At 33.5% G+C, this 27539-nt stretch overlaps 1 protein-coding gene across 4 annotated transcripts in view; it reads right to left on the bottom strand.

Annotated features, from left to right (window-relative positions):
• The window catches only part of NUP62CL (nucleoporin 62 C-terminal like), an 86744-nt gene continuing 59205 nt past the window's right edge, over window positions 1–27539 (bottom strand). For all 4 annotated transcript variants that reach the window (XM_072957799.1, XM_072957796.1, XM_072957797.1 and 1 more), the window contains 6 exons: window positions 25133–25283; window positions 24827–24876; window positions 24545–24679; window positions 22704–22815; window positions 19152–19218; window positions 1–899 (listed from right to left, as the gene is read on the bottom strand). In XM_072957799.1, coding sequence (XP_072813900.1) covers window positions 805–899; window positions 19152–19218; window positions 22704–22815; window positions 24545–24679; window positions 24827–24876; window positions 25133–25283 — 610 coding nt within the window. In that variant the 3' untranslated portion in view covers window positions 1–804. The remainder of the gene's footprint in view (window positions 900–19151; window positions 19219–22703; window positions 22816–24544; window positions 24680–24826; window positions 24877–25132; window positions 25284–27539) is intronic.

A 27539-nucleotide genomic window follows, 5' to 3' on the forward strand; every position in this document is an offset into this window, starting at 1 on the left:
TCACTCAAAAACTTTAAAGCAGTTTATTTTAGTGTTTTACTTTTCTTTTTTAGAGCACTGCCTTTATTTATGACTTAGGTAAAACATGAAACACAAGAGATCAAGCTATGAACAAGGCTTTTGCTTGAAAAACAGATATACAAATACACGAAACCAACAACTATAAATCATTTGCTAAAACCAAGTAGAACACCAGATTATCCATACATCAAAAATGAATTGCCTGAACTTTACCCTTTTAAAAATAACCTAATTCAAGCCCCAAATCCACCCTAACATTTCCTTCCTTCTCTGAATTTCTATAGCATACTTTCTGTAATTCATAGCATACTTCCCTGTACTGTCTATATTACTTTTATACAGACAGGTATTAATTATATGTCAAAGTAGACAGTAAGTTCCTTTGAGGAGAGAGACTTCACAGTACCTAGCACTATATGCTGAATGTTAACAGGCACTCAGTAAAGACTGGCTGGCATCTATTTTTTTGGCAAACATTTCTCTATGAATGTATGCTGGTGGTAACATGGACTCTAGGAAAGTAAGACATGAATTAAACACACGGAGTCAACATCAAATAGGTTGCTGCCTAGACTGAAGGGCTGATATAGTTTTGATTTGCTATTACTTAAAGCCAAACTACAGTATAATTCTCAGTAGCACAATATTTAAGTGGAAAAAAATACACACACACTTTATTGCTACCAAAGATTGAATAATAACTGTAAATACTACTCTAATGAACACAATCAAAATTTGTAGGTAATACATAACCTAGAAACAACATGCTGAAGATATGGTCATTCAATCAAAAGCAATCACGACATTGCGTTCCTGCTCCTTGCGACAAGGATGCTCGAAAACCTCTGTGACCTCTTCCACCTTCCTTTGCAGCATGTCTGTGAGGGAAAAGTCATGTATCATTACTTGGAGGTCAAAATATCCTTGGATTTCCTGGGATAATAACTTACATTCAATAATGTAATAATTTACAATAATAATAATTTACATTCTCCCTCAACATGTGATTTACAAAACTTTACATGTCAATTTTAATAGCTTTGAGTATTTGAAAATACAGGAAAAAATGTGTCTATCTGGTAGGAGACTATGAATACAATGGACAAGACTGTTCTTGATTTGCCTCCTTAGCTTTCAGGTAAATAACAGTCTACTTGACATCTATATTTGGTTGAAAGGAAGTGTTAACTGCTTTTTACTCATTACAGCCTAAAAGTGCTATACAGGATGGTCATTGAATTGAATGTGTAGATTTTGGTAGGTCTTTGCTGCCTATAAGCAAATTATTACACTAAGTATAGTCACATTTCTGTTCCTTTCTAATGATTTATTTAACTTGGTGGTCCTCAAATTTGCTCAGGAGCAGAGCAACACAAAATACCATTAGTTTTACTGTGTAAAACAGTAACTTTCTGTAGTAAAAATAAGCTGTTGAAGTAAGTGTGATGATCTGAGTTTTTCTATTAACATGCACAAATAAATCTAGTCATTTGTTTTAGTGTTCGTTAATGCTCACTGGTCGATAAGCAATAACTGGTGCCAAAATTTTAAGAAAAACTTTACAAAAGAAAAACTAAAGATGTGAAATAATATACTTTCAATTTCTTCAGTCAGCTGGAAAAGCCCCAATGTTATGAAGCTTTTGAAGTATAATACCTCATCCTATCTTATGACACACAGGCATTCTCCAAGATCACACCTTTTAAGAACAAATGATTTAAATGATGGTTGTCTACTGAAAAGCTAGGAAAACAAACTGGCAAAAATACATCTTCTTTCTAGTGTAATAACTAACTGCAGGGTGCAATTTTTCCCCCTAAATAACATTTTTCAATGTGATAGAATCACAAATGAGCACTACAACAAACCATTAACTTGAGGCCAGAATTCTCAACATAAGCACAATCCAGTTAATTTGCTGATTGATACATATGAAATGCAAAGGAGTACATTTATAAAAATTTCAAAAATCAATGAAATGTCAAGAAACACAAGTCAGCATTATTAAGGGAGCCTTACCACAAATATTTTATCACATCTTCAAATTGAATTCTCAGGACTATTTCTGTATTAACATACTTTAAATTTTTTAGGAGTTTCATTCTTTAAGGGCCAAAACTGCACCTAGGCACTTAACTGCCCAGCATTCTGGTCCCGTGATATGCATCAGTAATTGTTCTCTGCAGGCTTATTAAATTATATATCATACTAGAAGTAAAATGCTACTAACAGTCAAAATTTGTGGGAAAATACACCATACACCCTTGACATTATTAAAAAAGTAATTGTACTGAACAATATGAAAATGAAATTAAGAAAACAATTCCATTCACAATAGCATCACAAAGAACTAAAGCACTTAGGAATAGACTTACCAAATGAACTATAAGGTCTATACACTGAAAACTTTATAGATTGCTAAGAGAAACTAAAGAACATCTTAAAAAAATGAAGAGATTCTCCATGTTTATGGATTGAAAGATTCAATAGTGTTAAGATGTCAGTTTTCCAGGAATTGATCTACAAATTCAATGTAATTCCTATGAAAATTCCAATGGGCTATTTTTGTAGAAACAGACAAGCTTTAACATTTATGTGGAAAGAAAAAGGACCCAGAATAGCCAAAACAATCTGAAAAAGAAGAATAAATTGCAGGAATTACACTACTCAATTTGAAAACTTATTACAAAGCTACAGTAATCAAGACAGTATGGTATTAGCACAGGCTGGCCACAGAGATCAATGGGACAGAAAGAATGCCCAGAAATAAAACCTAATACTTACAGTCAATTCATTTTTACCAAGGGTGCCAGGACAATTTAATGGAGGAAAGCACAGTCTTTTTGATCAAACAATATAGGGACAACTGCATATTTACATGGAAATGAAGTTGAACCCCTACCTCTAACTATGAACAAAAATCAACTCAAGGTGGATTATTGACCTAAATGAAAGAGCCAAAATTATATTTGGGAAATAAAAAACAAATGTCAATCAACTAATAAATGGATAAAAAAAATGGTATGTCCATATACTGGAATGCTACACAGCAATAAAAAAGAATGAAAGTACTGATATATGTTACAACATAGATGAGCCTTGAAAACATTAAGTCAGACACAAAAGGCCACATATAATATGATTCCATCTATTTAAACTCTCCAGAAAAGGCAAATCTACAAAGACAATAAATTAGTGGTTGCCTGGGGTTCAGAGTAGGAATGACAACCACAAATAGACAGGAGAGAACTTTTGGAGGTAATGGAAATGTTCTAAAAATGGATGGCATGATGTTTGCACAAGTATGTAGCTTTAGTTGAACAGCTATATTTAAAATAGCATATTTGTATGTTTGAAATATTTCTTAAAAATGACTTCTGGTAAAACTGCTTCTAGCTAGCCGCATTCTGTTGAGAGGACAGATGTTTTCTTTACCTTAGTCTGCTTGCAAATATTTTAGGTAAAGATTAAAAGACTTTCATAGAAAGCTATGAAAATCAGAGATTTGGTCATTAAACCCAAACACAGCTTTCTACTATAACTATTTTTATTTTAAGTTACACATATAAATATTGTTAGATAATATTAAATTCAATGTCAAAGGAAGCAATATATTCTCATAAACACTGCTATAGTATATCTTTTTTTCTCCTTTAAGAAAAACAACTGCGGCAGTAAGAGAAAAAATATTCTTACAAAAAATGGTCAAAAGACACAAATAGGCAACTAAGAAAATGAAATTGAAATTGTTTATAAATACTTTTTAAAAACTCAACGTGACTAATAATCAGAGAAATGCAAATTAAAGAGAAATATTATTTTCGCCTATAAATTTTAGAAAGGAATGATAACAATGATGGTGGTGGTAGTAATGATGATTTCAGAAGCAGTAGAGAAAAGAGTGCAGAAAAGTGGGTAACCTGATGAACTGGTGGCAAAAATACAAATTAGTACAACTTACTTGGAAGGAACTATAATCAAAAGCTTTTAAGAGATGTACCCTAAAATATAGCTACATCTAGGCTCATTGAAGAACAATTTAAAAGGACAAAAAGTTAGAAACATTAATTAATAACATAACAATGGAGTACTAGTTAAACAAATTATGGTGTATCCTTAAAATGGAAAATTTAGCAACGATTAAAATGTAGAATATTTAATAACATTGAACAATACTCATGTACACATGTCTGTTAGCTTTGTATCTCTTTTACAATCAAAGGCTGAGTACAGTGTGCTGTGTACATATCAGAGGACAAATAAATTAAAAATGTATACTGGCCCCCAAGTTCATGTCACATATTGCTAAATTCTGAAGATACAGAAATAATTAAGATATAATCTCTGTTATCAAGAAGCACAAATTCCAGTAAGGGAGACAAATATGTAAATAAATAACTACACTATTATAAATGCTGACAATACTGTACATAGAACAAGCTATTAGAAAGATGAGTCAAGGAAGGCTTCACAGAAGAGGTGGCTTGACATGGGAGCAGCTACCAGGCAGACAATGGGGTGGGGTATGCCAGGTAGAATCATCTGAACATTCAAAAATATGGAGAAGGAAAGAATACTGGGTGTTTGCAAAACCGTATATATTACTCACAGACACAGAAAAACTTACGGTTACTAAAGGGAAGAGTGAGGGGGGAGGGACAAATTAGGAGTACAGGATTAACAGATACAAACTACTACACATAAAATAGATAAGCAACAAGGATTTAGTGTATAACATAGGGAACTCTGTTCAATATCTTGGAATAACCCATAATGGAGTATGATCTGCCAAAAACCCAAATCACTATGCTATACACCTGCAACTAACACAATACTGTAAATCAACTATACTTCAATTTTAATAAAGTAATGCTGCAAACAAGAAATGAGGCTGAAAAATAGGTAGGGGTTAGATTATACAGGGTACTTTGTATATTATGCAAAGAAATAACTTATAATTGGACAATGGGAACTACTGAAGAGATGATTAGAACCGATTATTATTATATCAAGATCACTATGGCAGTTATGTAAAAGTGAATTGGAGCGGGGTAACACTGGGGAAAGGAGACCAGTAAGGTCTCTAGTTAAAGATTTAAACACATGCATTTATTGCTGCTGTATTCCCAAACACCTGTGAAATAATAGAAAGGAGATTTTTTTTAAGATAAAGATAAAAGCATAAAACCACAAGGACAAAGACAGTAAGAAAGGAGATAAGAACAAAACTTGGAAAATTGTAACAAGAATCCTAGAAAGGATTTGGAATTAGCAGGCCAAGATAACTCACAGTGCTGAAAGTGGGGCTGAAAGCAGGAATATGAATGATTAAGGAGACCCCTCTTTTCCACCACATCCTACACATCTGGGTGATTCTCCCTACCCAAGCCCAGCAGAAGACTTTTCCTCAGAGAGGGTAAACCAGATGACCTCTGGATTAGGGACACCAGGGAGAGCTGAGAGTAGGGAATTTGTACTAAAAACAGGGATTAAGTTAAAGTTTGTAAGGGATTAAGCAGAAGTCTACAAACTGAACATTGAGTCCCCAGTCCCTTCTTTAACAGCTCTAAGAACATTGGCTTACCACTAGGCTTATTAATCTCTAGCCAAGAATTAGAAGATTCTTCTCTGGAGAATATGAACAACTAAAGAGAAAAATTCTAAAGGTACTGACTGGAGATCCCCCAATGAAAAGGTCTTGCCAAATTACCTTATAGTAAATTAGCAAGCCCTGCCTACAATTTAGTGTCTCATTCTGAAATATAAACAAAAAATATATTCAATATGGACAAAAAAGGATCACCACACATTTGAAGAAAGCCTCTAACATAAGAAAGATCAAAACAAAATAGAAAGATAAAGAAAGCTAAAAGAAAAAATCCAGGAAGAATAAAACATTTTAAATAATCATTAATATCCTCAGAGAGAGGACACTAAATCCATGAAATAAGAATCAGATGCCATTTAATACACATACACACATATACCATCATAAACAAAACAACAAGTTCTTGCCAAATAAAAATTATGGCAGAAAGAAAAGATCAATAGAAGGGTTAGAATAAAAAGTTCCATACATATCTGAGAAAATTTCACAAAAATATTAAGATAAATTAGGAGAGAAAATAAATTTAGATCAGTCTAGGACATCATATATTAGAATAAGAGGATTTCCAGAATCTTCTTATTCTTAACAGAAAAAACATAGGGGGGGAAATTAGCAGAAACCTAATTCAAGAAAATTTCTCCAAACTAAAAGAAATTAATTTCTTAATTGGAAGGGGTCACCTAACACCAGCTCAGTGTATGAAAAACCCCATACTAAGGCACATCATCTGAAATTTCAGTATTGCAGGGATGACCCTGAAAACTTCTATAGAAGAAATAAAATAAAAAAATGAAGAGGTCACACAAAAGTTCAGGAATTATAATATAATACCCTCAAAGCTAGAAGACAATGGAATAATACCTTCAAAAGTTTAAGAGAGAATTATTTCCAAGCAAGAATTTGACATCCAATATTATCAATTAAGTGTGAAGGTAGACGGAATAAAGACCTTTTCAGACATGCAAGGTTTCAAAAAGATTTACTTCCCATGTACTCACAGGAAACTGATGGAATACGTGCTATATCAAAACACGGGAATAAACCAAAAAACGGGAAGTACAAGTAAGATCCATGAAACAGGAAAGTCAACAAAGAAAGAAATAGACGGAACACAAGACTGCTATAGAAGGAGAACCTAGCTGAGTACCAGATGAAGAGAACAACAATTTCAGATGGTAGATCAGAGATTAGAGGGCTCTGGGAGAAATGAATCCAAGATGGTGAAATTGACAAAGTAAAAGCAAGAAGTCAGAGAACGAACTACTACTAAGTGTGTAGAAAACAAAACAAACAATGAAAAAATTCAAAGGAAAACAAAAACTCATGAAAGAAGACATAATAGTATGCTACATGGCCAGACTGTGAATAACATTTATGCAATAGTAATTCAAATAATAAATATTGATCTATGTATAATTTATGATATAACTATATTGGGAAGATGAGAGAAAAGTATGCTTATGTATGTGTGTGTGTGTGTGCATGTGTGTGTATATATATGTATGTATATATAATGGGGATGGTATATATATTATATGTATTACACAATTATATGTATTTACATATTGTAAGCACCTATTACATATATTACCAATACATAGATAGAATGGGAGTGTTATAAAAGAGTTAAATCCTCACCTCTCATTTTGGGAAGTCACTACAGAAGGCCTAAAATGGAAAATCTAAAAAGAAACAGTGTATCTGGTATTTAGAAACTTAGAAATGTTTTTTTAAAAAAAAATCTAAAATAACTGAAGGAGTATGCTTCTGGGGAGTGGGAAATGGGGTGTGAACAGGGAGCTGATATTTTTCATAAGCCTTATAAAATTACTCTACTTTCAAGGTAAGAGATGAAGACCTGAAATAAGGCAGTGGCAGGAATCTACTGAAAATAAAAAAAAATTCAAGAGCTATTTAAAAAGTATAATCATCATTACTTACTAAAGAAATTGAAATAACCTATCTTAAGTCCCTGAATAAAGAGTAGCAATCAGCTAAGAAAAAGAAAAGTAGGAGTTACAGATCTGGAAGGCCCAGGAGAGAGTGAAGATAATGAGTTTAGTTTTATACAAGTTTAATTTGAGGTGCCTTTGGGATAGTTTATGTGCAGATGTTTGTAAACAAGGAGCTTTATAACAGACAGTCAGAGAATCATTAGTGAAACTGATGATCAGAGATGACAATTGAGGTTTAAAAAATGCTGATTATCAGGAAGGCTTAAAAGAGAGTACTTTTAGAGACAAGGAGAGGTCTCAAATCAATAATCTAAGTTCTTAAGTTAAGAAAACCAAAAAAGAGCAAAATGAATCCAAAATAAGCTGAAGGAAGGAAATAAAGATAAGAACAGTTATCAATGAAACTGAAAACAGGAACACTATTGAGAAAAATCAATGAAACAAAAAGCCAATTCTTCAGAAAAACATCAGTAAAATTGATAAGCCTCTACCAAGACAGAAAAAAATAAACAACAGAGAAAACACAAACCACCAATAAAGGAATGAAACAGGGTATATCACTACAGATCTTGCATCCATTAAAAGGATTAAAAGAAAATCCTGTGAACAACTCTATGCTCATAAATTCAATGATTTAGTAAAAATGCACCACACATGATGAGAAGTCAACCAAGATAATCTGAATAGTCCTATAAGCATTAAAGAAATTGACTTTGTAGTTTAAAAGCTCTGCCAAAAGAAATACTCAGGCCCGATGGTTTCAATGGAGAATTCAACTAAATACCTAAAAAAAAATCAATACCAATTCTTCAAAAACTCTTCTAAAAACAGAGGCCAGTATTACCTTTGTAACAAAGTCAGGAAATGACAGCACAAAAAAAAGAGAAAACTACAGACCAATATCTCTCATGAACATTTAAAAATCTCTCAAAGAATTAAAAATCCTCAAGAAAATTCTAGCAAACCAAATCCAACAATGTTTAAACGGAACTAGAAACCAGAACAAGTAGAATTTATCCCATAAGTTTAAGGTTGACTCAACATTAAAAAACAAGTGTCAATGTAATCTACCACATCAACAAGTTAAAGAAAATTCATATGACTGTATCAATTGATGCAGAAAAAACATTTGACAAAATCCAGTACTTATTAATGATAAAAATTCTCAGCAAGTCAGGAACAGAGTAGAATTACCTCAATCTGATAAAAAGCATCTATGAAAAAATCTACAGCTAAAACCATACTTCCAGTGAAAGACTAAACTAAGGCTTTTCCATGTAAACTCAGAAGCAAAGCAAAGATGTCTGCTTTCATCAGTCTTATTTAACAGAGTAGTGGAAGTTCTAGCCAGTGCAATATGAGAAAAGGAAATAAATGGCATACAGATTGGAAAGGAAGAAATAAAACTATCCCTATCTGTGGATGATGTAACTACCTACGTAGAAAATCCCGAGGAATCAAAAACAAAACAAAACAAAACAAAACAAAACAAAAAACCAAAAAAACCCAAACTCCTAGAACTAAGAAATGAGTTCACAAGCATACAAGATCAATGTATAAAAATTGTGTTTTTATGTACTAACAATGAACATGTGGAAACCGGAATATAAAACACAATACCATTTAAATTGACAACAAATAAAATGAAATACTTAGGTATAAGTCAAACAAAATGAACATATACATGATGTGGGTACTGAAAATTACAAATGCTGATGAAAGAAATCAAAGAAGATCAAAATAAATGTTGAGACATACTATGTTCGCGGATGAGAAGAATTGACATAGTAAAGATGTCAGTTCTCCCCCAGACTGATCTATAAATTCAATGCAATTCCTACCAAATCCCAGCAAATTTTTATGGAAAATCAAACGAATTAAAATAGCTAAAACAACCTTGATGGAGAAAAATAAAATGGGAGAAATCACTCCACCAGATATTAAGGGTTACTATATAGCTACGATAGTGAAGACAGTGTGGTTTTAGTAGAGGGAACACAGATCTACGGAATAGAGACTCCAGAAAACAATTTGATATCCACAGACAAAAAAAAAAAGCCTTGATCTAAACCTCATGTCTTATACAAAAATTAACTCAAAATGGATCACAGCCTTAAATGTAAAATGTAAAACAATAAAACTTGCAGGAAAAAAAATAGGAGAAAATTGGGGGGAGATATAGGACTACACAAAAAGTTCTTGGACTTGACACAATTTAAAAAGTTTTGTCCTGTGAACAACACTATTAAGAAAAACAGACAAGCTACAGAGTAGGAGAAAATATCTGCAAAACACATAGCTAACAAAGGATTAGTATCTAGAATATATAATGCACTCTGAAAACAACAGTAAAAACAATCCAGTTAGAAAATGGACAAAAGACGAGAACTGACATTTCATCAAAGAGGATATACTCATGGGACATACACACATGAAAAAATGTTCAACATCATTAGCCATTAGGGAAATGTAAATGAAAACTGCAATGATATGACTGCATATCTATGAGAATGGCTAAAATGGAAAAAAACAACAGTGAAAATACCAAATGTTGAGGACACACACAAATTAGGTAACTCATATTTTGCTGGTGGGCATGTAAAATGGTACAGTCTCTCTGGAAAACAGTGTAGCAGTTTCTTATCTAACTAGGCATGCAACTATCATATGATCTAACAATTGCACCCTTAGGCATCGATCCCAGAGAAATGAAAACTTACATTCACATAAGATTCTGTATATAAATATTCATAAAAGCTTTATTCTATGTATGTATACTCAGAAAGTAGTCAAAAACTGGAAACATCTCAGATATACCAAAACAGGTAAATGTGCAAACAAACTGTGGTACATCCATACCATGGAAAATTACTCAGCAACAAAAAGGATCAAACTATTGATAAACATTCAGATGAATCTCTGGGGAATTATGCTGAGTGAAAAAAATCAACTCCAAAGGGTTACATGCTATATTATTCCATTTATACAGAATTCTGAAATGACAAAATTTAGAAAGGGAGTACAGATCAGTGATTGTCAAGAATTAGGGGGCAGGGAGTAGGGGGATGTGGTAAAAGGGAGATGGATGTGGCAATAAAAGGGGAATATGAGGAATCCTTGTGGTAATGGAATTGCTCTGTATTTTGACTATGGATATACAAACCTACACATGTGATAAAAGTGTATATGACTAAACACACACACACACACACACACACAGATAAACACATATATACACACACAAGTAAACTGGGGAAATCTGAACAAGCTAGTTAGATTGAATTGATGTTAATATCCTGGTTGTTTACTGTACTATAGTTTTGTAAGATGTTACCACCGGGGAAGGCTAGGTAAAGAATAAACAGGGCCTCTATAGTATTTCTTCAGGACCTACATTATTTCTTACAACTACATGTGAATCCACAATTACCTCAGTAAAAATTTCAATTAGCGTAAAAGACTAACACATATAAATAAGATTTTGATTCCCAATTTCTTCTAGAAGTGCCTGCTCAGTAGGCATATAATATGACCCCAAATTTATGTAAGGCAATAGTTTTAACAAATATATTCTCACTGCTTAATGGCCATTTTTTTAGCTTTCAATATGGGTTTCTTCATTGCTGCATGCCTGCTAAGCCAAAGCCACATTTTAAGGTTTTAGTTACTGTAGTATATACTTCCATATTAGGTTAGGCTGCTGTTTAAAAGCAACCTTGAAATCTCAGGAGCTTAACTTAATTAAGGTTTATTTTTCATTCAAAGAAAAAGGGAGATGGAGGTAGAAAGAGGAAGAGGGGGGAAGGAGGGAGGGAGGGAAAGAAAACACTATCTTCTCACTTGTCATAGGTACTTTTAAGGAGATTCCCAGTTTATTAAAAATAAAGAAACACTCAGAATAAATATACCTGAATTCTTAGTGCTAACTATGGTTTGATGGGAAGAAAAGTGTTTCTAAAGACGTACAAAGCTCTCACCTCTGCCATGAGAATTCTCTTCCTGGTCTCACTGCTGATACATTAGGGTGGTGATGCCAAGACACTCTGTATATAGCACTACTGTTCACACAAAATTAATTTAAAAATACATTTTAAGGAATTGAATAAAAAGAAAAGATGGTAAAGATTATCCTGATTCTTAGAGGTAGAGGCAGGGAGGGGGATAAGGTAATAGAATTATTACATGTTAAGTGGTCCTCAGTCATCTGTTGAAATGTTACTCACTATTCAAGTCTCATTTCTAATTCTACCTCTTCTAGGAAATCAACTAAAGATTAGGTTTCTCTTTTCTTTACTGCCCTGTATGCCTACGCTTTGAACCTGTTCAAGGCAGAGGTGCATGTCATTGATTGATATTTATGCCTCCTACACTGATTAACATGGCACCTTGGCACATAGTAGGTGTTTTGTATGTAGAGTTATAACTAGTCTGTGGTTTTGACTTGCATCTAAAAGAACACATTCCATTATACAGCACCTGAGTTTTCAAAATGCCTATGCATATTACCTTATTTGATTCCCACAATATCCTAGGATGAAGAGAATAACTAAAAACTCAAGAAGGTTCAGCGGCTTCCCAAAGGCCAAAACTAATGAAAACTGATATTAGGACTCCTATCTTCAGACTCCCATCAAAGAATGCTTTTACTATTACAGTGCATCTGTTTGTCAGATGCTATGAAAATTGTAAATAAAAAGTACTAGGCTGAGCTAATAACTGGCACCAGAGGATAACACTATTTGTTGTCCCTTCAAACACTGAAGTGCTCAAAATAAGGCATGCCTATCTGAGTCCCAACTGGGGACATTTCATTGGTGAAATACTATCAGGCCACTTTATCTATGAGGTGGCCATAGAGCATGGGCCCCAAAACAGCATTATAGCAAGGCTCCAGCATATTTATAGTTTTTAGTCACTAACAGGAAGAAAATTGCTTCGGAGAAAAATCTGTGTATCTCACAAACAATATAAATTCTGCTATTTGGGAGTGATTTAAATCATGTTACATATAATTCATCTGGGGAGGCTCTCCAGCTTGAGGAAATTCACTTGGGCACAAAATGTACATAAGTAGGATTAGTGAGAAATCTAATTTTGCAGATGTATTGAGTGTATTTCAAATCTGGATTTACATATAGAAAGGAAGTTTTGGAAGAGGCGCTCTGAGAATGTTAACCATCGCACACTCTTTCCTAACAGAAGCTGAAGACTTGATCATTTTTAATCTTAGCACTCTAATCTAACCTACAAGAAATTGTTTAGAATCAAGGAATGATGATGTGACAATATATCTATCTTGTCTGTAAAGGGGAGCAGAGATGAGCAGGTAGCTCATTAAACAATGGAAAGACATAAAGTACCGTTCAATTAACTGAAATGAGAGGAAGCAAGTAAGTACCTGTCTCTATTGAGCTTAAAAGACCCTTAAAGTGAGTCTTTGTGTTGTTGCCACGTCTCTGGCAGATCAGGAGCATTCGCCTCTCAAGTATCTGAAGTGGAACATCATATTCCAGAACACAAGAGATGACCTCATTGATCAACCAATGTCACCAAGATTTCCCAAAGAGTTTCAGAAAAAGAGGAGGTAAAAGAAATCACCTCAATTAGTAAATCAGATTCTAGTCTAGAAGATGAAATAGGAAGACAACACTTTAATTGGAATTCAAAAGCATCTTTTGGCATCTCAGCATTTGATACTCTTGAGATATGAGAGGGCTGAAAGTAACTAGTAAAAACATTTTAAAGCATTTGTTATCTGGACCAAAGCTTCTTTAAAAAAACACACACAGCATGGTGACTATAGTTAATACTGTACTGCATCTTTGAAAGTTGCTAAGAGAGTAGATCTTAAAAGTTCTCATCACAAGAAAAAAAATTTGGGGGTAACTATGTAAGGTGACGGATGTTAACCAGACTTATTGTGGTGATCATTTGGCAATGTATACAAGTATCAAATTGTTGTGTTGTATACCTGAAACCAATATAATGTTATATGTCAAGTTTTTTTAAAAAGATAAAAACATACCCAGCCCTGAAAAATCTAATTTAAAATAATCCCTCAAACAATAAATATTAACACTAGGTAAAAATGAAGGATGATTGAGATATCGCAAAAAGCTGTTTCTCTAAGATGATCCTGAAGGCATTTTATGCAAGAGTTAGAGGCATCATGCCAGATGACTAAGAATGTTTTATGTCAAAAATAAATAAACAAGGTGTTCATAGAACAGTGCTAATAGGACTATCTTGTAGAAATATCACAAAATTTCTTATGGTATTTTTAGTTACTCTAAGGATTCTTCTCTTTCTACCAATAATAAAAGTCTAAATGTTGTGAGCCATCATTAGATGATTATGGGGTTCTAACTCATAAAAGACTGCAGTGATTACAGATGAAATATATTTTAGCCATGAAGCTCTGGGACACTTCATGAATGGAAGCAAAGTGCCATGAAAATACTCAAAGAACTTTTAAATGACAAGTAAAAGATTTTCCACTGTCCATCCCTTTATTACAGTATTTGATAAATATTAACAGACATAACAAGGTTTGGTATATGAAAAAACAAAAAACGCCTATCCTTCTCCCCTACCTCCCTCTCCTAAAAGAATTAGTTCCATATATTTAAAATGAATAATAAATTGGTTCAGATTGATTGCCAACTCTGTCATAAGTGGTCCCAGCAGAGCTGGAGTTGCTGCAGTTTCCGTGACTGCCAACTGAGAAGACAGATGTGTGACTGCAGCATTGCCATGAAGCCAACCTCGAAATAATGCTGTAAATTTGTACAAAGGAAAAGACAAGAGAGGAAACTGGTATTTGATCATAGTTACTATTAACTCTCAATTATTTATACTAATCATGAGGAAAAGAGGCATATATAATATTAAACAATGGATAAATATCAAATTTGAACACTGGGCAACACCAGTTCAGACACCTCCTCATTCAATACTCTTAAACTTATCTCTGATCCTTTCTAGCTTGGTTCCATCACAGTCAGTTCTATGTAGGTTAGAGGAAGAAAGGGGCCTGGTTCTCTATTTACTCATGGATATTAAAAAGTTAATTGGATAGTGTAATATTTTAACATATTTAAAGAGTAATATATGATTTTCAAGTCACATTTAAAGATAAGCTGATTTTTAAGTTAAATATATGATCCTATTAGCATTAATTATGTTTTATGGCAGAAAAAATTGTACTGTCATTAAAGATATCAAATCATAAAAATATTTCCCAGAACCCCTTTAAAATAGATTTTGACTTTAAAATCATTTTTTTATTTTTAAAAAATGTATGTATTTTGGGGGGGAGATAATTAGGTTTACTTATTTATTTTCAGAGGAGGTACTGGGGATTGAATCCAGGACCTTGGTATGCTAAGCATGTGCTCTACCACTTGAGCTATATCCTCCCCTACTTAAAATCATTTTTTAAAAAAACCTTAGTTACGTATTTCCTTTAGTAAAAAAATTACATTATTTCTATTGTTAAAATAGCACATGCATTATTGGTTTTTCTCTCACTATTATTTGGGAGTAAATAACTAGACTTATTGAGAAGTTTAACCTTAAAACTTCTCAGTCAGACCATTTCAGCAGACACGATCCCATTAACTATTAAAAAGCAAAATAAACCAACAATAACAAAAAACCTCTCAGGATAATTAAATCCTGCCATTCTCCATTACTTGATCATGTCATTTTCTGATAGGAAAAGGAAAAGGTTCCTTGGGTGAGAACAGCAAAAAGGAGCCCACAGTATCAAGAATGACCAGGGTTTCTTTCCATTATCACGGCCTCTCTTGTCTCATTTGAGAACCTATATGAGTTCTCATTGCCTCTTATGCTCAACTGAGTTTTTAGCAGAAAAGTAACTCCCAGTAATAATTACTCTCCATTGTCTCACTCTTTTTTATCCTGTGTTGACTGAGAACTTGACCTAGGCACCTAGAACTTACATTCTACCCAAGTACTACCATTATTATACTCTGACAATCCATGTCCTCTACTGTTAGGTACATGATTAAGATTTGTTTTTATATCGAGTGATGTCTACATTATAATTGTTTTAAGAGCACACCAGTAGAAAGAATACTGTTCTGGTAATCAGGAAATTTGGATTCTGGTCCTAACTCTGCCACTAATGAACTGTGTATTCTTAGGGAAGTCATTTAACCTGTCTGAACCACAGTTTCTTCATTTATAGCATAAAGTAAGTTCTTTGTAGCACTAACAACCTTAATTTATTAGTAGGAAAACACTGGCTGAGAGCCTTGAGTTTTCACTTATGACAAAGAGGATCCCAGCCAAGAGAAAAAAAATTCACTATAATCTTTCTTTACTTAATTACATTTTGACATCCCCCCAACTCCACAGAAGAAGCATTGCTCATTGTAGGAAAATATGCAACAGACAGTAAGACAACTGAGTCAAACTTTGTATAAACTCATTCCTCAGTGTCTTCCAGCCACTGATGTTCATTCTCTCACATCTCAGCTGTTCTTACAACTTCTCTAAGTAAGTGGTTTTCAATGATAATCTACCTGGAACTGCCTTCTCTAGACCTAATTTAATGGCTACCATTTGTACCACATGACCTTTCTTGTCAATTCTCCCCACCTCAGCTCCTATATACAGTAAACTCTGACAACCAGTTCTGCTGCTATGATTTACTGACCACCAATCACAGGCCAGGCACTGCTCAAGGAAAAGTATAACGTTGCTTCTTTTAATCTTTACAGAAGCCCTAAAAGGTAAGTATTATTCCTCATTTTTAAAATGAGGATACAGACTGAGAGATTAAGTAACAATTAAGGTCACACAACTATTAAGTGATAATACCTTGACTTGAATCCATTCTATCTGACTCAGAACTCTCTCTCCATCACATAATTAGTACTAAAGCAGCAAAGGATTAATTTCCCTATGATGATTCAAAACACAGATTAGAAAGGAATAGGACATCTCTTTCTTCTAACACAGGAGAGAAGGAAGTAAAGATGGATGATGATGATATAGACATGTTTGGAAGGGAGAAGCAGAAGAATTGATGGTTGATGACCTCTATTAATGTAGAGAATGCAAAATCTATAAAGCCAAATAACCAGATTTATATTATTTTCATAGTACATCATTAAAAACAGTAACTCTGGCTACCAGCCCCCATTTGTCTTAGTTACTGAGGTCTCATTATACTCTATATTTAGGCAAAAGTCTGTAAAAATTACTTCCCACCAATTTTTATTTTAAATCAATAGAAAAGATGAGAGAATAGTAAAAACCACAAACTTGTATACCCCTTTCCTAGTTAACCCACTATTACCATTTTGCCACAAATTGCTCCAATTTTTTTCTCTTCACAAATGGTTTTGGTTGAATCAGTTGAAATAAAACTACAGACATGACACTTCCCTAAATATTATAGCATGCAGCTTCTAAGGATAAAAATATTTTCCTATGTAACTACAACACACATAGGAAAATAAAAAAATTCCTTAATATTTAATGTATAGCCCATATTCAATTTCCCCAATTGTTCTAAATAATGTCTTCTTTATTTTGATTGAGTATCTAATCAAAGTTAACATGGTAGACTTGATTATTATGTTTCCTTTCTTCTTTGACAATCTCCTTAATCTTTTTGTTTTAAATTTTTTGTTTCCCATGACTGACTTTTTCAAGAGTCCAAGCCAATTATCTTTCAGAATGTCTAACACATAGACTGTCTGATTATTTTCTTGTGATTTGATTCAGTTAAACATTTCTGGTAAGAATACTACAACATTATCTTTCAAAATGTCTCACATGTAGAATTTCTGCTTATTTTCTTATTAGATTCAGGTTAAACATTTTTCATAAGAATACATACATAAGGGATATTGTGCACTTCTTCTTATGTCAGATCAAGAGGCACACAGTGTCAAGTAATCCCACTATTGGTGATATTAAATTTGATTACTTGATTAAAGTGGTACTTGTCAGATAGCTCTGTTGTAAATTTACGCACATTTTCTCCTTTGTAATTTTTAAGTAATCTGTGGAGTAATATTTTTGAGACAATGTAAATATCCTGTTCCTCAACAATCTTAGACTCCATGGTTTTAGCATTCCTTGATGACCCTTGCCTGAATCAATCATTAAGCTGGGGCTTCAAAATGATGACTTTGTCATTAAATTGTACAATTAAAATTAGTGAAATCTATGTGATATAAATTATACCTAAATAAAACTTTAAAAAATAGCTCAGTAACTTGCAGTCTATATTTGGTCCATTTTCTGCTAGAATATTTTTTCTGCCAAGAGATAACTGACAGTTGAAATATTTTATAAACGAGGCAAGGTATTCAAGATCAGGTAAGCTTAAAAAAATGTTCTGTTGAAAATGTTTTTTAATGGTGGTTCTCTAATTCTATCATTCCTTCTACAATTATTAGCTGGCCTGCTTCTATAAAGACTTTTCCCAGCACCTCCCATCTCTCTCTCTCTCTGGAGTATCACTGCAAACACATGAGTTTTTTCTCCCTCACTGTATTATAATCCACCACTGTCATTATTCTTTTTGATGTTGAAACCTAATTTGGCCACTAGAAGCCCATTAAAGCACAATCTTGTATCTTGATATAATCTCATTAGTCTTCAAACAATCTTAGTTTTCTGGCACAAAAAGTGCCAAACTCACCCTGTACTCTCCCTGCCTGAGCCCTGAGACCAGAAGGCCTCCAAGAAGCCTTGGTTCCTTTTAGTGGGAGTGGTATTTAGAAACCAAGATCAGGTGTTAGATGTGCTCACTTCTATCAGGGTGTGTGTCATTGCTTCTTGGCCCTTTCCACGTACAGAACAAGGGAAACAGGAATTTATACTGATATTTACAATTCATATTTATAATATAAATATAATGGAAGGAAAGAAAAATATCTTCTCTTATCTTTCAATGAAAATCTTGGTTTCTATTATCACTAATATACTTGTGCATTTGCTTTGTACTATATATATATATATAATGGTAGTAATATTATTATTCCGTGTATATATAATATACAGCATATTGTAATTCTGAAACTAACAATAAACTTATTAAGAAAGCTTATGATTTCTTTGTAGTTCTTTTTATCATTAAGATTACAACCTAGTAAGGATGCACCATCATGAATTGCATGATTATGTTATAAATTAGTTACACAGGTATCTTTGGTTTCAACTTGTATTCAGTTTTAGCATTTGTCTTCCTTCCCTTTATTTTTGAGAATTTAGACACTTATATGGTCCAAAGTCAAAACTGTGTAAAAAGGTATACTCAGAAAAGTCCTATTTCTATCCCTATTTCCTCCACCCTATTCCTATACATCCCCTATTTTGATTAGTTTCTAGTTTATCCTTCCTGTGTTTCCTTTTATAAAAACAAGCAATTACAGTTTGTCAGAATTAATACAGACATACCATAAGTTAAAAAACACCCCTACAATTGAGCTCTTATTTGAGTATGGTCATGGTGCACAAAACCTGACTTGTATCACATTTTCTACTTACAATACAGAAAATTATGTGTACAAATTAACTCCCACCTGAAGTCTGATTAATCCACTGCAGAGAGTCCACTTGAACATTCAGAATTTTGCAGATCTGCTGGAGCTAAAAACACACAAGATAAAAATGTTAAATTATGATTATTCTGATATGGTAAACAAAAAATAAAACTAAAAACCTGAAATTAAAGAGTTGTTTTCATTTATTCTGGTAAGAAATGAACTGAGAATGTGCTAAATATTAATTGTGCGGGGTTTTTTTGCTATTTCATATTTGTAATGCTCATTACATGTATATATTATTTAGTTCATTCTAATTATTTTGTAACTGTCAATAATTCGATTCCTACAATTCAATAAAAAACCGGCTTCTATAGTACAAAAATAAGTAAAGAACATTAAGAGACATTTGATGAGATGAGAAATTCATATAAAATTTAAAAATTTTACCTTTTGACAATCAAATCAATGGTTTTTTTGACTGAGATATAATAGACATATATAACATAGTTTCAAATGTATAACACAGTGATTTGGTATTTGTATATGTTGTCAAATGATCACCACATTAAGTCTAGTTAACATCCACCTACCATACAGTTACCAAAAAAATCCTTCTCTTGAGATGAGGACTTTTATAATCTATTCTCTTAGCAACTTTCAAATATGCAACAAAGTATTATTAATTATAGCCATCATGCCATATTTATTTTATAACTAGAAGTTTGTACCTTGACCCTCTTCAGCCATTTTGCCCACCTCCTACCTCTGGCAATCACCAATCTGGTCTGTGTATCTATGAGCTTGGTTTAGTTTTTGTTTCTGTTTATAAATTCCGTATATTAGTTAGATTATACAATTTTGTCTTTCTCTGTCTAATTTATTTTACTTCGCATAATGCCCTCAAGGCCCATCCATGTTGCACAAATGGCAAGATTTCCAAATCAGCAATTTTAATAAATGGTAATACTCAGTTGTCAAGTGTGTCAGGAAAACAGGTACATTTATATATAGCCTATGGTAATATAATTTGGCCCAGCCCTTCAAAATGGAAATTTTTGCAGTATATACCAAAGTCTTAAAATATTCATACCTTTTAACTCAGTATATTCTACTTCTAGAAATCTATCCAGATGAAAGAATGAAATCTAAACATAACTAGTCATTACAGGTTAACTTTATAATGGTAAAAAATTGGAAACAATATCTTCATCAATAAAAAATTATTAAATATATTATGGTAAAGTCACCTCTAATGAAATACTAGAGTCATTAAAACTGTATTTTCAAAGAATGGTTAACACTTGGAAAAATACCATGAAAGAATATTAAGTGAAGGCAGCCTCAAAAACTTTATATAGGTATGTTTCAATGCCATTTAAAAGAAAATAAACATTTTTACCAGTATTGCAAAAAGACTTGAAAGAAATACATTAATATAATAATAATACTAATAATAGCAGAGTACTGGTAACCCAGGTGAATTAATTTTCTTTACATATTTCCATATTCTCCAAATTGGACACATTGAATAAGGATGTGTATTAACTTTATATTAAAAAATACTAAACCTTTAAAAAGTTTTAGAACACTTTTGACAAATATTCTAGCAAAGTCCAGGATATTAAAAATAAGAAGAAATGAAAACGTTACCACACTTAAAAGAATAGATTGCAATAAGACAGCTAATTTAGTGTATTCTAATATAACAACTAGAAATATAATTTGTAGTAGTAACAATGAATTTTTGTAAAAATATGTGCCTGAATATCATACACTATAATACGGACTTGCTTAATATAAACTTCAGATATTAGGTGGTCTTTCCTATCTCCCTTCAAAAATGGTACAAATAAACAGGTAAATCCTAGCATCATGAATACTGCTGAACACACTGGCTATTTTTCTACCCTGGTGTATGACCCACAATAACAATTAATTAATTATCTACAAGAATATTATTGTTCGGCAAATGTTTTCTCTGCTTCCTGTCCAATGATTTATGCTCTCTGAGAAAAGAAATGAATTGTTGCTGATCTCTTGCTTCTTTTGTTCTGCTATCAAGAAGCAATTATCCTTTAATTCACTCATCTTAAACATCTCAATCACCCTTGCCAAGAAAAATGAAAAAAAAAAGACTCAAATCATTTGCTCCCCACTATTAAAACAAAACAATCCAAGGCTAAGTAGAGAAAAAGGATAAGGATAGGATTATAGTCTCCTTTTACTTACTCTGCTCAGAACACTTCTCTTATATTAACACAGAGACTAGGCGTCAGCTCTGTTTCATGTCTAAATCTGCATGCATTTATCTATGCATCAAAATTCTAGGACAACAAAACAATTTTAAATTTTGGAATCACAGTAGTGATCTAATATTTCATTAAAAAGAAAATCTATATTGTTAACTCTTGAACATCTGTGTGAACACAGGAAGATGGGAGCATGTATAATCCCAGACTAATTTATATTTGTCTTTGTTCAACTTTAGATTCTCCCAAAGTAGACAATGGCATAATTTTAATAGCTGAAGTGGATTTCAAGGTCATTTAGTTCACCCACCCTTGACATTCTGCAAAAGAAGGAGCCAAGTCCCAGAGATTAAGTGACTTAAATAAAACTCTAATATTTTCTCAACTATACCATGCTCTCTCTATAATTAAAATAGCTAGTAATACATATGTAGATAAAGAACTGCCCATATATAGTTAAAATAGCTAGTAATACATATGTAGATAAAGAACTGCCCATATATAGTTGGACGAAGAGATTACTAAAGAATAATCATGTATGTCATTCATCCCTGCCTACCCAGATCCTGGCCCCACTCCTAATTATAATCAACTGACACAAAATACAATGGGAGCTCCCACAATGGGAGATTCCTCTTACCATTACTGCCATGGGGTAGGAGTGGGGAAAAGGAGGACTCCATTTGGCTGCTAAGGTAATAGGGAAAAGTAGAGGAAATAAGCCCTCTAATTAGAGTATAGATAAAGGAAAAGAAAAACAATCCTTTCTCACCACCAAATTAATTCAAAACATCTCAGCTCTCTAATAAGGCAGGTGGAAACCTAATAACCATATTTAACAAACTTTCAATGGAAAAATATATTTTAAGTCTCAAGTAGTTGACTTATCAAACTTTTAAGATACAACCTAATCATAAATTAAGGATTGCCTAGATATACCTAACAGATTCAAACATATATATATACACACACATATATAAACACACACAATTATATGAATATGTAGATTAATATGTAAAAGGAAGAACAAAGTAGCTAATGAGTAAGTGGACAAATCAGAACAGGGACATACTTACGGGAAGAACAGAGAGAAAACCCTGAAAATTGGGAGAAAAGTAATTTGTCTTTTCCACTTGGGGATAATCACAAAAAAACTCACAACCTTTTCTGCTCCTAAATATTTCCTGCCCCACTAACTACACCCAAAAGCTTCCTATCTCTGGAGACTGGTAAGGAGCACTATAGAGGACAGGAAAAGGTGATAAGCTAAAGGAACCACAGAATACTAATTTCCTACTAAATTTTGATTGTCTAAATAGATAAAAAGCAGTTTACACACCGGGTCAGTAGGGTCAGCAGGACTTCCAAATGTATTCAGGTGCTCAATAATGTCCTTGAAATCTTGGGCCATTTGTTTCAGCTGAGCATCTATATTTTCTGCTACATTGTAACTGAAAAGGCAGGTAAAATGAAGGGATTACCAAGAAATGTTCCCTCCACTATGTATTGTTACTGACATACAAAGAATGATACTGTCAACTGGATTTGCCCCAATTCTCTTATCTTCTCAGTGGGTCTCAGTTATGACTAACAGTACATTTTTATGGATGTAGCATTCACAACCTGATTATTACCATATTCTAATAAGACTCCATAGGTGAAGGCTTTTGTCCACCTCGCCATTTTTACAGTCACCTAGTTGTCCTTTGGATAACTTTCTGGGAAGCTCTTAAGCAAAGAAACTCTTTTCAGGTATCCAAATTAAGTCCATAGGTTACTTAGATATATGAGAAGTTATTTGGTGTTTAGCAATATTCAATAAATGTTGGGATCTCTTCAATAATTTTGAATACATAAATTTTCAGAGTAAAACCTTAGATAAATATATTTTATCATTCAACAAAAGACATTTTGAGAAATAAGATTCACAATAATCAAAGACAGATAAATCTGCTAAGTTCACAACAAATTCATTAGTTGGTTAAATTGTCAAGATTTCCACCAAACTATTCACACACACTTTCCCTCTCTTAACCGAGTCAATGAATATGATTAAGAGAATTAAAGTGACCAGAGTTTTTCAATCATAATGTCTATAAAGATTAAACAATTCAATTAGGTTTATCGATAACTATCTACTGCCTTTCTGTCCCAAAGTACCTATAGGTAATTGGTTGCCTAGATTGTCGAAAATTCTAGTAAAGATTCCAAGACAATATAAATCTGATTACCTAAAAGCAATTGGAAAGGAACTAATGTTTCAATTATTTCTTCAAACTACAGTTAGGATCTCATGGCCGAAAACTCTGTGTTTCCAAAAAATGATAGAATGAATAGAATAAGCAATGCAAAGAAAAAAAAAGAATCAAAAAGGCTGAAATATAAAAGCAGAAACAGAACTAGGGTCTGTATAGATTAGCTGTACTTACTACATTTAATGCACCTACAAAAAAATTAACTTGCCAGCCTTTTAAAAATAAGCTTAGTCTTGATGCACTAATAAGCCATTGATAAAATGAGTCAGATTTAGTCTCAGTCTAGTTTATGCAGCACATTCATTCAAGTTCTCCTAACATTTAATCTTTTCGCCTGATTACCAAATCTCAATTCCAAAGAGATAAAGTTACTGTGGGAACACTGGCAATGTATCAACTGAAGGTAAAGACTGAGTAACACACAAATAAAATATACTCAGCCCAAGACATTAATGAAATCATTCAATTTTTGAAAGCCATGCAGTTTACCCCTAGATTAACAAATTGCCTTTAAAATAGCAAATGGATTTATCACTGAAGCAACTGCATGAACATTAGGTTTAAAACAGTCAATATAAATAGGAGACCATAAATATTCCACAATATCATGACAACACACACATAAAATTTGTATTTCTAATTTAAGAACAAACTTGACAAAGATGAAAACTTTACAGTGGTCTTGTATACGCTTGAGATTAACAACAGTGTACAAAATGCTATCAAACAAAATTGCCAGAATGATTACTTCATTTTCAAGTATCCTGAAAAGATAAACAGAAAACAGTCATGTAAGCTGATGAATGGCAACTACCAGAACTTGCGCTTTTCTACCAGTTTTTATTCCCTGCCTTTCAATTCCATCTTCCTCCTTTTTCAGTAGCTAAATTCTGCCCCATTCCTCAATCTTTATTCAGTTACTTACGTCCTCTCATGCTCCTCATCTGTATGCTGCGGATAAGCAGACCCACTTTCGCCCTTTACAGATCCCTCTAAAGGGATCAAGAGATCTTCTAGTTCCTTCTGCTGTGAAAGGATAAAATCCAATTCTTGTTCCAGTCTGAAAAAAACAAGTCAATAGAAGGGCTGATGAAATGAATCTGGAGTGACAAAATATAGTTTACAGTCAATAAACTATTATAAGGAAAAACAACCAGACAAAGAAATGGATTTTTAATCTTTCAATCTAGGGCATCTATAGTTCTACCTTTTCTGATTCAGTTTCACTTTTTCTACTTCTCCATGTAAAGCAGTAATCTATAAAGGAAGATAAGAATACAATAATGTAAGTTTTGAATTTATATTATAATTTTAAAGCAGTATTTATTTTCTCATATACATTTCAAATATGAAAGAGTTCCTAATTCATGTTACTTATTACCTAAGGAAAATGTTTTTAAGTTTATCACCAATACTGGAAGAGAAAATTAACCACAACACACAAGTCTATTCTCTTGTGTTCATCTGAAAATACTTGTACAATACAGGTAGATTACTGAGAATATCTTCTTACCTTCTCACCATTTTCAATCAATATATGGTCCCAAGCATTGATCTGAGTGGCCTGGTGAAGAAAGTGTTTCTCTTGATCCTCTAACTCAAGGCTCCAGTTGTTTAGCAGAGCATCCAGCTGACCATATGTCATCACCGGAGTTACAATTGCACTTAAAAAAAAGGATACAGTATGATCACATGGTCATACTTTCAAAAGTATGATCATATTTTTTAAAAGCATAACACAGGAGGACTTAAAGAAGAAAATAGCACATGAGGAGTTTCGCAGACCTGCTCCCCAACAAAACCACCATAACTGGTAAAGATTATTTTAAAAACAACCAGTCTCTGGAAATTATCCTAAAGGAATACAGCAAATAAAGATTTATTAAGAAATCTACTAAATCTCAGTAAGAACAGCTAAAGTCTGTGTCACAACCTGCTCCCTTCCTTCTCCCTCATGTTGGAAGCTCCACTCTGGGTGAGTGTGTGGCCAAAGAGGATTCCCTCTCCCCTGAGCTCTTAGTCAAAGTGATCCATTCCCTATCTAAGCAGTATCCATGAAACAGAGTAGGCAGCTGATCTGCTATCCCCTAGTGGGCAGAACTGAGCGGAACTCTGATGCCCCTAACCAAGTGGTATCAAATAGGCTGAGAAGGTAGCTTATTTTCTATCCCAGGACTGGCAGAACCAGGAAGTGCTCTGATTCCTCTTCTGGGGCAGTGTCAGCAGGACTGGGTGGGGAGGTAATCATCAATTCCTAGCCCAACAGAGGCAGGCAGTGTTCCAATTCCCCTGCCAGGTTAGTGTTGGTGAGGTCCAGCGATAAGCTGAACCTAAGTCCCTACCCAGCAGCAACAAGACTTAAGAAGGCAGAATGAGACAGGGTTGGTTGCTATTAGACTTCACCTCTTGTCTTCAGTGTCAGCAGTGGCCAAGGGAGAGCTGAACCTATATACCCACCCGGCATCATTGAGACTGAACAAGGTAATACAACTTGGGCTAGGACTCCACTTCCCACCACCCCTGGTGTCAGCAAGGCTCAGTGGAGAACTTAACTTCCACACCCACTGGAAAAACCAAGACTAACTGAGGCAGGGCAAAGCAGGTTGAGTCAGCACTCTGTCCTCCTTCTCCTTGAGCCTGTGTTAGTGGGACCCAATAGTGAGCTAAGCTTCTATACCAACCCAGTAGCAATGAGGCTGAATGAAGTGATATGAGGTAGAGTAGTTGACATCTTACTTCCTCCCTCATCTGTGTCGGTGGGGCCCAATAGGAAGCTAAACTTTCTCTACCCTGCAACAACTAAGAAATATGAGTTAGTCCCCCACTTTCTTTTGTTCTAGGGAACTTCTGGGAACCGAGCTTATATCCCCACTAGAAGCAATGAAGTGGTGTAATGCAATGCTCACTTTCATGGGGAATGAGTCAGCAGGGCAGAGGGAAAAAGTGAACTTCCACATCAGTCATCTGCATTGAGGCAATGTAAGTCAGTGCTCCACTTTTGCTGAGGTGGTGTGGTTAGGGTCCAGTGGGAAGTTGAACATACAAATGCACCTAACTCTTGTGCGATACCTTAACAAAAGGATTGTCTGATAAACAAAGCAGATTTAAATAGGACCCAGACTCTCCCAACATAATACTTGAATAGTCCTAGAACCATCACAGAAATTGATTTATAATTTAAAATCTCCTTAAAAAGAAATATCCAGTCCAGAGTTTTCACTAGAGAATTCTGCCAAGCATTTAATGAATTAACACAAATTTTATAAAATTTCTTCTATAAAACAGAAGGAACTACTTCCAAGATCATCTTATAAGGCTAGTATCATCCAGGTATCAAAAGCAAAGACAGAATTTTTTAAAAAAAGAAAGAAAACAAAACTATAGACCAGTATCTTTCATGAATTTAGATTCAAAAGCCCACAAACAAAATACTAGCATACTGAATCAAAAAATGTATAAAAAATTGTACATCATGACCAAGTGGGATTTATTGCATATATGCAAGGCTGGTTCAACGTTTGAAAATAAATCAATGTAATTCATCATATCATGAAGCTAAAGAAGAAAATCTTAAAAGATTATATCAATTGAGGCAGAAAAAACATTTGACACAATATGTCCAGTTAATTTTTGATAAAGGTGCAAAAGCCATTCAATGGAGGAATGTAGGCTTTCAACAAATGATGCTGAAAAAATGGGACATCCATAGACAAAAAAAATAAACCTCAATCTAAAACTTACACCTTATACAAAAATTAACTCAAAATGGCCCACAACCTTAAATGTAAAACATAAAATATAAAACTTTAAGAAAAAAATTAGGAGAAAATCTTTGAGGCCTAAGGTTAGGCAAAGAGTTCTTAAAATTGACACTAAAAGCACAATTTATTAAAGGAAAAATTGATAAATTAACTTTATCA

The sequence above is a fragment of the Vicugna pacos genome, unplaced genomic scaffold, assembly GCF_048564905.1.
Source record: "Vicugna pacos unplaced genomic scaffold, VicPac4 scaffold_76, whole genome shotgun sequence".
Classification (NCBI taxonomy): Eukaryota; Metazoa; Chordata; class Mammalia; order Artiodactyla; family Camelidae; genus Vicugna; species Vicugna pacos.